General features: G+C 44.2%; 1 protein-coding gene across 9 annotated transcripts in view; it reads right to left on the reverse strand.

The window, feature by feature from the left end:
- Positions 1-1,681: 1,681 nt before the first annotated feature.
- ARHGEF11 (Rho guanine nucleotide exchange factor 11) overlaps positions 1,682-13,034 on the reverse strand; it is a 105,254-nt gene continuing 93,901 nt past the window's right edge. For 8 of the 9 annotated variants that reach the window (XM_073639436.1, XM_073639438.1, XM_073639437.1 and 5 more), the window contains 4 exons: positions 11,548-11,643; positions 8,884-9,158; positions 8,098-8,287; positions 1,682-2,445 (listed from right to left, as the gene is read on the reverse strand). In XM_073639436.1, coding sequence (XP_073495537.1) covers positions 2,396-2,445; positions 8,098-8,287; positions 8,884-9,158; positions 11,548-11,643 — 611 coding nt within the window. In that variant the 3' untranslated portion in view covers positions 1,682-2,395. The remainder of the gene's footprint in view (positions 2,446-8,097; positions 8,288-8,883; positions 9,159-11,547; positions 11,644-13,034) is intronic. The other variant, XM_073639441.1, reaches the window with a different exon arrangement.

Below are 13,034 nucleotides of genomic sequence, written 5' to 3' on the forward strand. Positions count from 1 at the left end.
AGCAGACATTTAATAGTATTAGCACATTTACTACTCCTACTCGGCTCCATACTTTCCTTGCATATCCCAGCCCCCACAGATCCTCATTAACCCCTACTGTCTCACTCTCGGTCTACTCTATCCCCTTATTAGCACAACTACCCTCCCTCCCCCAGATACTAATTTAAAAGCTCCTCCATCCATCTGACCATTTTCCCCCAGTACAGCTGCATCCTCCCCATTGAGGTGCAGCCCTTCCCTACCGCAGAGCCTGGAGCTGACAGCGAAGTCGGCCCAGTTCTCCATGAACCCAAACCCTTCCTTCCTGCACCAATCTCTAAGCCACTTATTTATCTCCCCAAGCTCCTGCTGTCTTTCTAGTGATGCTCATGGCATCCGCAGTATTTCTGAAATCACCACCTTGGAGGTCCTGGCCTTCAGCTTCTCTCCTAGTTCACTGTAATCATTGTTAAGGACCTTCCAATTTGTCATTAGTACCGGTGTGTACCATGACCGCTGGATTTTCCCCAGCCCCACCCAGCAATCTGTCTATTCGATCCACAATATGCCGAACCCGAGCACCCAGCAGACAACACACTATTCGGCATTCACAGTCTCGGCAGCAGATGACCCTGTCTGTCCTCTTAATTATAGAGTTCCCTACCACCAGCATCTGTCTGGCCTTTGCTGCACTCTTATTTCACTCACAGCTCACCTCCTGCTCCTGTACAACAACTGATAACACAGAATCCACCATTCACAGTGACCTTTTGCATTAAAGAACTAAAAACATCACTGAAAGAGAGAGAAAAGCAGCCATACTTGCAATACCACATATAGACACAAATGCAAAAACAGGATGCAGCATGTCCCTAATAATAAAGGCGGGGGCAGCACAGGAGGAAAATGCTGAATACAACCACTTACTAACCCACAAAACATCCGTGGGGTGGCTGCCCAGTATTCTAATTGCACACAGGTCTGCAGAGGGGGTCATTCACATCATTACATGAGATGCACCTTTATCATGGGGACCTGCTGCATTCTGTTTGTGTATTTGTGTCTAGACATGGTATTGCAAGTATAGCTGTTTTTTTCCTCATCTTTTGTATTGAAGCATCTAATGAGCGTGTACATTCTGTTGCTGCCAATGTACATGTGAATTTTCTGAAAAGACAGAAAATAGGAGTCTAAAATAGCCTCAGTATGAAAAATTCCACATTTCTTTTATTTGTAATACACATCATGATATGGAAAAGTTAAAAAAACAAACAAAAAAAAATTACCATAAAAACGGAACAGACACTTACCAGGTGTGGTCCAATTACAGACTTTCCATTGTGGACCTGGACCTTAAAGTGGAGGTGGGAATGTCGTGTTTTTGAACCCCAATTGATCTGATATTTAGTCTGTGACGTTGCCCTAAGAGGGAGTCAAGGCAGACTGGGCGGTGGGGCAGCGGCGTCAAGGACGGAGCCTGGACGAGACCGGAGAGTGGAGTGTTGGGGAAGGTTGACTGTCCTGAGGCCTGTGGTGTGACCTGGTCAGTTCAGTCCCAAAGTGAAGCAGAATAGGACGGGCTGGTAGGGAAATATTTCACAGGAATAGGGTTCTAAGGATAAAAGTATTGTTTTTGTGGCTGTGGATTTTCGTTGGGACACTGATTTGATGCCGCGGCATTCACATAGACGACACGAGCCAATGGTAAAAAGCTTGTTTTATTACAAGATGGAAGAGGGCAAAGGGGAAAAAAAAACTATATACAAAATAAAAATGCACATACATACAAATTTATACATAAAGAAAAACAAAAGGGAGGCGGCCCCGGTGTGCAGACGCTTGGGGCTTCTCGTTATCTGGAAATAGTGCATTTTCTACAGAACAGACTCTCCACAGTGTAGATGGACGACCACAGGCCGGCGAGAAGGTCTTCCCACAGCCGTCTATCCAGAGGTCTCCTTCCTGCCGGGTGTGGAGGAGCATGCGCGTTTTGGGGGAGGGATAGAGCAAACACTCCCATATTTTGCTAGAAACCAATCCATGATCGTGTAGGTTTTTTTTTTTTTTTTAAATAGGTATATAACTATACATATATTTATATATATATTTATATTTAATTTATTAAGCTAACATGCTTCGTGTTCATTATTTTTTTTTTTTTTTTCATCCTCCAAAAATAATTCCAGTTTTTGCTTTTTTTTTTTTTTTCCCCTCCTTGTCAGTTCTTTTCTTTCTCATCATAGTTCAATTAAAACCTCAACCGTAAAGTGCCCATGTCCTCAGGCGGTAGCCACGTTTGCGCAGCTTCGTGCCATGTTGCCGACCCCCTTGCATACAATTCTGGACAGACAAGAGGTTGAACAGTAGTGGTAGAGACCCTAGTGATTTTTGTTTTTTTTGGCGTCTATACAGCGGGTTAAAGGCCCATGGTCAGATTTAAAGCATCATCACGTGGATCTGTAAGGCCTACAAGGAAAAAAAAATACAGATTATAGCAGTCACACAAAGAAAATTAACAATTATCAAGTTTTTAATCTGAGAGCAACATAATATAAAAGAAGAGAGCCTGATTCCAGCTATGTGACACTTATTAGGCTGTGTGCTGTAGTTTCAATATAATCAGGGATTTATCAGCAGGAGATTATCACTGCAGGACTAGTTGTCACCTGCAGGCCAATCCTGCTAATCTATGTAACCCTGCCCCCACCACTGATTGGCTGCTTCCTGTGTACAATTGTCACTAATCAGTGGTGTGGGCGGGGTTATAAACCGCTCAGCATTCTGACCGCCTGCACATCTACAGCAGATAAAACTGGGATTCTATCAAAACTACACAAAGCAGCCCAATAAGTGATAGATCGCAGGAACCAGGCTCTCTTGCCCTCTATTATGCTTCTCTCAGATTACATAGCAAAAACCCGCAGAGAGATTCCCTTTAACAACCAGAGTGTTTTGGTCCCAAATGAGAAGACAGTTTTTAGCGATTTAAAGCGGTGGCTTTCCTGCTTTAACTACACTGCTCAAAAAAATAAAGGGAACACTGAAATAACACATCCTATATCTGAATGAATGAAATATTCTCATTGAATACTTTGTTCTGTACAAAGCTGAATGTGCTGACAACAAAATCACACAAAAATCATCAATGGAAATCACATTTATTAACCAATGGAGACCTGGATTTGGAGTCACCCCCAAAATTAAAGTGGAAAAACACACTACAGGCTGATCCAACTTTGATGTAATGTCCTTAAAACAAGTCAAAATGAGGCTGAGTATTGTGTGTGGCCTCCACGTGCCTGTATGACCTCCCTACAACGCCTGGGCATGCTCCTGATGAGGCTGAGTATTGTATGTGGCCTCCACGTGCCTGTATGACCTCCCTACAACGCCTGGGCATGCTCCTGATGAGGCTGAGTATTGTGTGTGGCCTCCACGTGCCTGTATGACCTCCCTACAACGCCTGGGCATGCTCCTGATGAGGCTGAGTATTGTGTGTGGCCTCCACGTGCCTGTATGTCCTCCCTACAACGCCTGGGCATGCTCCTGATGAGGCTGAGTATTGTGTGTGGCCTCCACGTGCCTGTATGTCCTCCCTACAACGCCTGGGCATGCTCCTGATGAGGCTGAGTATTGTGTGTGGCCTCCACGTGCCTGTATGTCCTCCCTACAACGCCTGGGCATGCTCCTGATGAGGCTGAGTATTGTGTGTGGCCTCCACGTGCCTGTATGACCTCCCTACAACGCCTGGGTATGCTCCTGATGAGGCTGAGTATTGTGTGTGGCCTCCACGTGCCTGTATGACCTCCCTACAACGCCTGGGCATGCTCCTGATGAGGCTCAGTATTGTGTGTGGCCTCCACGTGCCTGTATGACCTCCCTACAACGCCTGGACATGCTCCTGATGAGGCTCAGTATTGTGTGTGGCCTCCACGTGCCTGTATGACCTCCCTACAATGCCTGGGCATGCTCCTGATGAGGCTGAGTATTGTGTGTGGCCTCCACGTGCCTGTATGACCTCCCTACAACGCCTGGGCATGCTCCTGATGAGGCTCAGTATTGTGTGTGGCCTCCACGTGCCTGTATGGCCTCCCTACAATGCCTGGGCATGCTCCTGATGAGGTTGCGGATGGTCTCCTGTGGGATCTCCTCCCAGACCTGGACTAAAGCATCCGCCAACTCCTGGACAGTCTGTGGTGCAACGTGGTGTTGGTGGATGGAGCGAGACATGATGTCCCAGATGTGCTCAATCGGATTCAGGTCTGGGGAACGGGCAGCCAGTCCATAGCTTCAATGCCTTCATCTTGCAGAAACTGCTGACACACTCCAGCCACATGAGGTCTGGCATTGTCCTGCATTAGGAGGAACCCAGGGCCAACCGCACCAGCATATGGCCTCACAAGGGGTCTGAGGATCTCATCTCGGTACCTAATGGCAGTCAGGCTACCTCTGGCGAGCACATGGAGGGCTGTGAGGCCCTCCAAAGAAATGCCACCCCACACCATTACTGACCCACTGCCAAACCGGTCATGCTGAAGGATGTTGCAGGCAGCAGATCGCTCTCCACGGCGTCTCCAGACTCTGTCACGTCTGTCACATGTGCTCAGTGTGAACCTGCTTTCATCTGTGAAGAGCACAGGGCGCCAGTGGCGACTGTGCCAATCCTGGTGTTCTGTGGCAAATGCCAAGCGTCCTGCACGGTGTTGGGCTGTGAGCACAACCCCCATCTGTGGACGTCGGGCCCTCATACCACCCTCATGGAGTCGGTTCCTAACCGTTTGTGCAGACACATGCACATTTGTGGCCTGCTGGAGGTCATTTTGCAGGGTTCTGGTAGTGCTCATCCTGTTCCTCCTTGCACAAAGGAGGAGGTAACGGTCCTGCTGCTGGGTTGTTGCCCTCCTATGGCCCCCTCCACATCTCCTGGTATTTGCTCCATGCTCTGGACACTATGCTGACAGACAACTATCCTTATTGCCACAGCTTGCATAGATGTGCCATCCTGGATGAGCTGCACTACCTGAGCAACTTCTGTGGGTTGTACTGTAGACAAAGCCTCATGCTACTGTACCTCTAGGGGTGAGAGCAATGGCAAAATGAAAAAGTGACCAAAACAACCAAAAAGGATGAGAACAGAGAACTGGTCTGTGGTCACCACCTGCAGAACCGCTCCTTTATAGGGGGTATCTTGCTAATTGCCAATAATTTCTACCAGTTGTCTGTTCCATTTGCACAACAGCAGGAGAAATGGATTCACAATCAGTGTTGCTTCATAACTGGACAGGTAGATTTCACAGAAGTGTTATTGACTTGGAGTTACATTGTGTTAAGTGCTCCCTTTATTTTTTTCAGCAGTGTATATTTCTACAGCTAACAAAATATTTATTTTATTGTACCACTTTTTTTCAATATGTTGCTATTTTTCTACTTTTTTAATTTTTTCCTTTTATACTTCATACTAGATGGTGGCCTGATTCTAATGCATCGGGTATTCTAGATTATGTATGTCGTTTATTTATGAAGATTTAAGAATAATGCAATGAATACACAGGATTTTCCGGGTAAAATAGAACTTGTTCAGTAAACGTGACTGAACTACATCGCGCTGTGACTGGGGGTTAAATTCCGTGCCAATATCTCCGATTGGTCGCACCCGGCCGGCCGTGACCAATCAGCGAAGCGGGGTTTAAAGGGGTTGTCCACTACTTTAAATTAACCACCCAATGTATCCCCCCGGGGTCCCTAATGAATTACGTAAATACCTCATGTTGCCAATACTGCCTGTGCGCGGCGCTATCACTGACCGCGCACAGGCTGCACGTGACCCCCGGCTGCAGCTGGTTCTTCCATCCACTTACGTCACGACTATTTGCGGCCGCAGCCGGGGGTCTCCTGTTCCGCGTTCCACGGTGAGTGACGGGTTGTGGGCGGGATTATTCCCCATCGAGTCACCCCCGGCATCCACCGCGCGCCCATTCATTGAGAGACCGCGCGGTGGATGCCGGGTGTGACGCAATGGGGGATAACCCCACCCACAACCCGTCACTCACCGTGGAACGCGGAACAGGAGACCCCCGGCTGCAGCTGCGAATAGTCGTGACGTAAGCGGATGCAAGAGCCGGCTGCAGCCGGGGGTCACGTGCAGCCTGTGCGCGGTCAGCGATAGTGCCACGCACAGGCAGTATTGGCAACATGAGGTATTTACGAAATTCATTAGGGGCCCCGGGGGGGAAACATTGGGGGGCTAATTTAAAGTAGCCACGCCAATATCACTGATTGGTCACGGCTGGCCAGCCGTGACCAATCAGCGAAGAGCGGTTCAAATCCCGCACCAATTCACGGCCGGACTGTGCCTGTCGCTGATTGGTCGCGACAGCCGCCTGTGACCAATCAGCGACGCAGGATTTACGTTACAGACAAACAGACAGAATTAGACGATTATATATATATATATAGATTTTGCACTTTACATTTTATATAAAAAAATATAAAATTAAAATGAAGTCTTTCTTGTTTTATTACGTAGAATATGCAAAAAGAGATTTTTTTTTGTAATTTAGGTTAATGTGCACACGATGCAGAAATGCTCCAGATTTTTTCCTGAGCGTTTCTGCATCTCCCTGGCAGAAAAAACGCGTGCAGATTGTACGTGCGGATTGTGCGTGCGGATTGTGCGTGCGGATTGTGCGTGCGGATTGTGCGTGCGGATTGTGCGTGCGGATTGTACATGCGGATTGTACATGCGTTTTTCCTGCCAGGGACATGCGGATGTGAAGCGTTCTTCACATGCATTTCTGCATGCGGGTTGTCAAACGCTTTCCAAGAGATTTTAGCATCACTTGGAAAGTGCTTGACAACTTGGTCACACTATATAAATCCATGCAACCGGCATATATAGTGTGACCGTAAAAGAATGGTAAAAAAAATAAAAAATAAATATACTCACCTTCTGATGGCCCCCGGCGTCCAATCCGTCCGGTGTCTAGCGGTGGTCTAAAAGGACCTGCCATGACATCATTTAGTCATGTGACGGGTCACATGACTAAATGACGTCATGGCAGGTCCTTTTAGACCATCGCGAGCTGCCGACGAACCAGGATGGATCGGATAAGGACACCGGGGGCCATCAGAAGGTGAGTATAATGTATATTTTTTATTTTATTCTTTTTTTACAGGTACTATGGTATGCAGGTCTGGAGGAGAGTCTCCTCTCCTCCAAACCCAGGTACCATCTGCACATTGAACTGCATGATATCCGCATGTGCACATGTAGTCATGCGGATATTAAGCGATTCAATGCAAATCAATGGCAGCAAAAACGCCGCGATTCCGCAAAATAATTGGTAGTGCTGCGGATTTTTCCAAAATGATAATCCGCAGAGGAAATTTCCGCAGCGTGTGCACAGCACATGCGGATTATCATTGGGGAACATGGCAGACCTTCTACCAAGCATTTTTTAATTGTTTCTGCAGCGGAACTGCAGCTGCGGAAATGCTTAAACGCATAGTGGGCACACAGCCTTATAGTAGTTTTGCAGTTTAAAAATCAACAAATTAAACACAAAGTATTAGAATGGATTTCGGAATTTGTTTTTGCTGTCCCAGAATACTGGGAGGTTATGGCAACAGTTTGCGGTGATTGGCATTTTTTTTACCCATGAAGTAAAAAAATAACCTCGGCAGCTCTTATACAAAAATAACGAATATATATTTTCTTTTTACAAATGTTTCAAATGATATTCTCTTCTTAGACAAGATATGCCATAAATGTCTGGTGGATGCCCCAGAGATAAAATCAACACCTATATCAAAAATGGGATCCCCTGACCCCCATTTTGTGTTTCCAAAAATAGCCAAGTAAGCAGGCACCTCTCCATTTCCTGTGGCCACAAAACGGGATCAGAAGACATTTTCGAGATAGGGATGAATATGCCATAAATGTTTGAGATGAAAACAGCCTTTCATAAGACCAGATCCAGATTGCTCCTCAGGGGAACATCTCCTTACCCACGAGAAAAAACAAACATAGTATGGTCAATACTTCATAAATTCGACAAAACTATCCTAAAGTCAAGGTTTTCAAATTCCAAGAAAGCCACCAGAGAAGATGCTACTCACTATCTCGATGAAGGGACACCGAAATGCTGTTCTTAACAAAAAAGAGAGAGCTACTATTAACAGCGGACTCGTGGTGTACTTCTGGTTGCTTGTTGTCCTCAACCATCGCTGGTTCAGGCTCCTGAGATGCATCTTCAGTGGTTTTATCCTTCAGAGACCTTAAGAGCTCCTGATGTGCTGACTCCACCTCCTAAGAAGAAGGGACACCACAAATATTTCACGTTTATGACACTTATTCGTGGAGATCGGTGGGGGCAACCATGCTTACAAAGCTCTGCTGAAAGGGTTGGCATTTTTCTCGAATTCTGACTCTACCATGGAGAATTCGAGAGACACTAAGAGAATCCCAGTCCAAAATCTATTTTGGGAGGAAGCAAACTAATGATGCTCATCTAAAAATGCCATATCATAAAATCTTGGTCTTTAGGATCACAGACTACAAATAGGGGGAAAAAAAAATCATTCATTCATACCCATCTGACTTGTTTGTATACATGTATGGTAACAACAATTACCAGAACTTTATTAATTAACTAATCATGTCAAAATTTAGATCAAATACCTAAGGGTATGGAAGTCCAGATGTGTAGGTCCACTGGATCTTATGCAATCCAGCAAGGCAGAGCCAAATCCTGTCATTGATTTCTGTGTGGCAAGAGACACATCAGTCTCCATCCAAGTTAATGTCCAGCAAGGAGGACATTTTCCTGTTTGTTAGACTTCACATTATTTCGATCACATCATACCCACGATTCAGTCATCTACTTATAGCGGGCTTAATCTCACCTGTAACCTGTGTAATTTGGCGGTTAGCTGTTCAATTGTTCTGAAGATCGTATCAACATCTTGAATAACCAAATTAGGTGGCAAATCAGAGCCAGAAGCTTCACTTTCTATACTTTGAGCTGATAGGTCGCAATTCTCTACATTGTTGGCCAATTTTGTCACGTTTGGGCTTCCTTCTGGTTCTCTGTACCGACTCAATTCTGAAGGTTGTTGGGGCTCTTCCTCGGGTTCTGGTAATGGCGGTACAGTTGGCATTACCACATAAAACATATTTCCTAATGTGTAGAGTGGAGAAAATTAAGTTACGGAACAGGAAATTTTAACATAGAAAAAAAAACTCAAGTTCATGCAGTTACATTGGTGAGGAGTCAATATCAAGACCACTTTCTAAGCGAGGGGCTAGCGGATGAGACGACTTATCTCTGGTCAAATGGTTTTGAGCTTTCAAACCAATGGATTAGCAGATTAGACTTGGCTGAACTAATAGTGCATTCAGAGATGTTAATATGATGGAAACACGGGGGGGGGGGGGGTTAGGAGGTTCAAAGAAAAGACCTCAAGAGGAATGCGGAAGGAAGTTAAAAAAATAAAATAAAATGAGCTAGCTGGATAAGCAAAAGGTTATGAGGCATCACCCTTGACCGGTAAGATTGGTGAAGATCAATCGTTTTGGAATCAAATGAAAATGGTTGAGGAACATCTCCGAAGAGACCTCATCTATAACATCACAATATTGAGAAGAACACAATGAAGGTGGGATGAGTTATGTTTAGAAGAAAAGTGGGACAACTCTTAAGCATCAAGATGTAGGGAGGGTATGAAGCTTCCTGAAAGGGTGACAAAACTTTTTTGTTGTAACCACCATTCATTGTATTTGATCAGAAGAGGTTTGGGTCTTCGAACCAACACCGACTGCATAAAAGTAGGGCAGTATTGCTCAGATAATCTTTTTATCAATGTATTGAATTCTAGTCTTTCGATAGGCCCAAGCTCTGATTATCAGCCTGAACACTTCTGCCGCTTTACTTTTGCAATTAGTCTCAGGACTCAAACCCCACAGATCAACTCTACTAGATGGTGGCTATACCATACCAAAAAGTTTGGTTACCTTTCAAGAAGATCTTGCTCCTCCTTTGTATTTAGAATATGTTCCTTTGAATTTATGGAAACAGACCAATGAGTTATCTATAAAGGTTGCCATCACTGATCAAATTTAAAACATACTTCTAAATATCCCGGTCCTCCACAAAAGAACCTATAACATCCTAGACAACCATGGAATCAGAATGTTTTTTCCTGATCTAAAATAGTATGTAAACCAAAATACAAATGACCTAACCAAAAAGCCACAGTCTGAAACCACAATCAAATTACCACCATTAAAAACCAAGAGGCATCAGGTAAACTTCAGACTTATACTATAGGGTTTCAAAGAAGTTGTGAGGGTGAGAAAACTGCATACACATAATCGCTCGAAACGTGAATTAAAAAAATGCTTTTTAAAAAAGAAAATGCTATTTAAAAACAGAAAATTTTCAGATAAAATAGTTTCTGCTTAACTGTCATAAATCCCAAAGAACAAAAATAAAACATAAGGCTTTAGATGGTCATTATCCCTTGGTGCATCATAACAAAAACAAGTCTCAAGTCAACAGAGCCAAGCTTGTTCATCTTTGACACCCATGAATGTACAGAAGATGCCAAAAAATTAGGCTTCATTAAAGAAGGAGAATTAGAAAAATTAGGGTTATTTTCTTTCAAAAACAGTCTCACTCTTCTAAGTGAATTCGAGATCAAAAATGCTCTAGGGTCTACAATTTATGAGTGGTGTTTCCAATACAGCCTCTTCTGTTTTTGTGGATGCCTGGAGTTTGTTTATTCTAGAAATTAGTGGTGGTCTCCTTACTATAGAGGCCTTAAGATGGATCCTGATTAATCTGGATATTGGTGGTGGTCCCAGCAACCAGACCTCCAATGATGTGGTCCACCAGATGAATCATCTTCTGACACTACAGTTAGACAAATCTCATGGTCCATATCTTTGAAGGTCTAGTTGCTTAGACCACAATCAAGGTTGAGAATAAATAGGATTCATCTTAAGGCTTCTATAGTTAAAAGCTGCTACATCAGGAGACAGTGGACTATAAATCATTTCTTAGATGTTCCACTGCCAACAAGTAGACTTTTTTTTTTTTTTTCAACCTCACGGTCTAAAATATGTTCCATAACCAAATTAACCAATAAGACATTTTCAACCCCGTGATCTAAAATACTCCCTTCAAAAATATTTTCCACCACCAATAAGTAGACTTATCCAACTCCGGGATCTAAAATACCACCTTCAAAAATATGTTCCACAACCAACAAATATTTTTTTCAACCCAGTGGTCTAAAATACTTTCCACCACCAACAAGTGGACTTCAACCCCAATATGTAAAATGCCACCTTCAATATGTTGTTGACCATCATACAGATGAGGGAGAACCTTACTTCATCAGACATAATAATTTCTCATGCTGATACATCTATTATTTTTATTTTTTTTAAGAGAAGGGTGATGCCATTGTGCATGATGGTGAGAAGATAGCGTTTTCTCATCTCGGCGATTAGGGCCGACTGCTTATCTCCTGTCAATTCTTACAACGCAAAAAAAAAAGATTTACCATCTAAAACCGTTCCGCCGCCAGCTTCCTGCAACACTCTTTCTGATTGGCTGCTGTCTGGCAACGGTATGACATCATTACTGCCCACCACCTCAGCTGCACAGAAGACACCAGAATTTAAAAAGAAAAAAAAAAAAAAAAAGGAAATAAAAGAAAAATAAAAATAAAAAGGAAGGGGGAATATCGTGGAAAGACAAAACAAAAATAAACTTTAGAAGGTAAAACAGAAAATCAGCTGACAGATCGTTAGTGTGCAATTCTGATTGACAATTCTCAGGAGGAATGGCTCATTGTGGATGTTAGTTACCAGCTCCTCACCCTGACGAGAAGGCAAAAAGGTAATCATTACACGCCTCATACACGTAGGACTTACAAGCACCCCCAATGGATCCCCCATGGTGAAGCTGCTGTCTGTGCCATAGTGATCACCATGATTTGAATAAAGGGATTGGCCAACCCTGTTCCAATAACCATGGACAGTCCCTTTAAAGAGATTTGTTGGCCACAATTTGGTTAAGGTGAAAATCACGCAGTTCTGTACGTGGCTGGCTCCATCAAGTGTTGGTGCGCCTGCTCGACATCTTCTCGATTATGATGGGACATTTCAGAGCTCTATTCTCAGAATGGGTGGGAGTCTGACCGGTGGGATTCTTTTGATAGGTGATGAAGGGTTAGGGTGCTTTCACATTGCATTTAGTTACACGCTTGGTGGCCCCATCGGGGCATATGTATAAACTCTCCACAAAACAAGATTTTGGACGTATGTGCCAACGGGGCCATAGACTATAATGGTGACAGCATAGCGAACGTGCGCTCTGACGTGTACTCCTACTGGAGGCAGACACCCAGATGTAGTAGACTGCGTCTGGTTTGTCTGTTTGCAGTAGGCGTACAAACCCGAAAATGATGCACGGCAGAGCGTACGTTCACTCTGCCAACACCATTATAGTCTACGACCTCGTTGGCTCATATGCCCAAATCCCGCTTTTCAGGGGGTTCAGACGTATGACCCAACGAAGTCACGGAGAATGTAACTAAATGCAACGTGAAAGCACCCTTGTTCCATCACCACAAGTTCTTATCTATCCAAAGAAGCCCCACCGATCCCAAGAATGGGCCGCTGAAATGTCCGACCAGAATTGAACAGATGCCAAGCATAGTCTAACTCAGAGTCCCATTCTCAGGATCAATGGTTATCCCAATAGTTAAAGTGCTCACCTTTCCAATGGATTGGTGGGAATCCCACTGGTTGGACCCCTATCGATCCCAAGAATGGAACTAGAAAGTGGTGCAACGGAATTGAGTTGGTGCCAATTAGGTGAACAATCACTAGCCGGAGCTAGCCGAATACTTTGCTGCATTCTCACTGGGCATTTCACGTCCCGTTCTTAGAATCCATGGATAGGGATTACCTTTTCATGATGATTATAACCATTTATGGACAGATTTAATGACTGCAGAAGTACTTAATGTGCAACGAGCTGAAT

The sequence above is a fragment of the Phyllobates terribilis genome, unplaced genomic scaffold, assembly GCF_046119375.1.
Source record: "Phyllobates terribilis strain yellow unplaced genomic scaffold, ASM4611937v1 Scaffold_7__3_contigs__length_470593459, whole genome shotgun sequence".
Classification (NCBI taxonomy): domain Eukaryota; kingdom Metazoa; phylum Chordata; class Amphibia; order Anura; family Dendrobatidae; genus Phyllobates; species Phyllobates terribilis.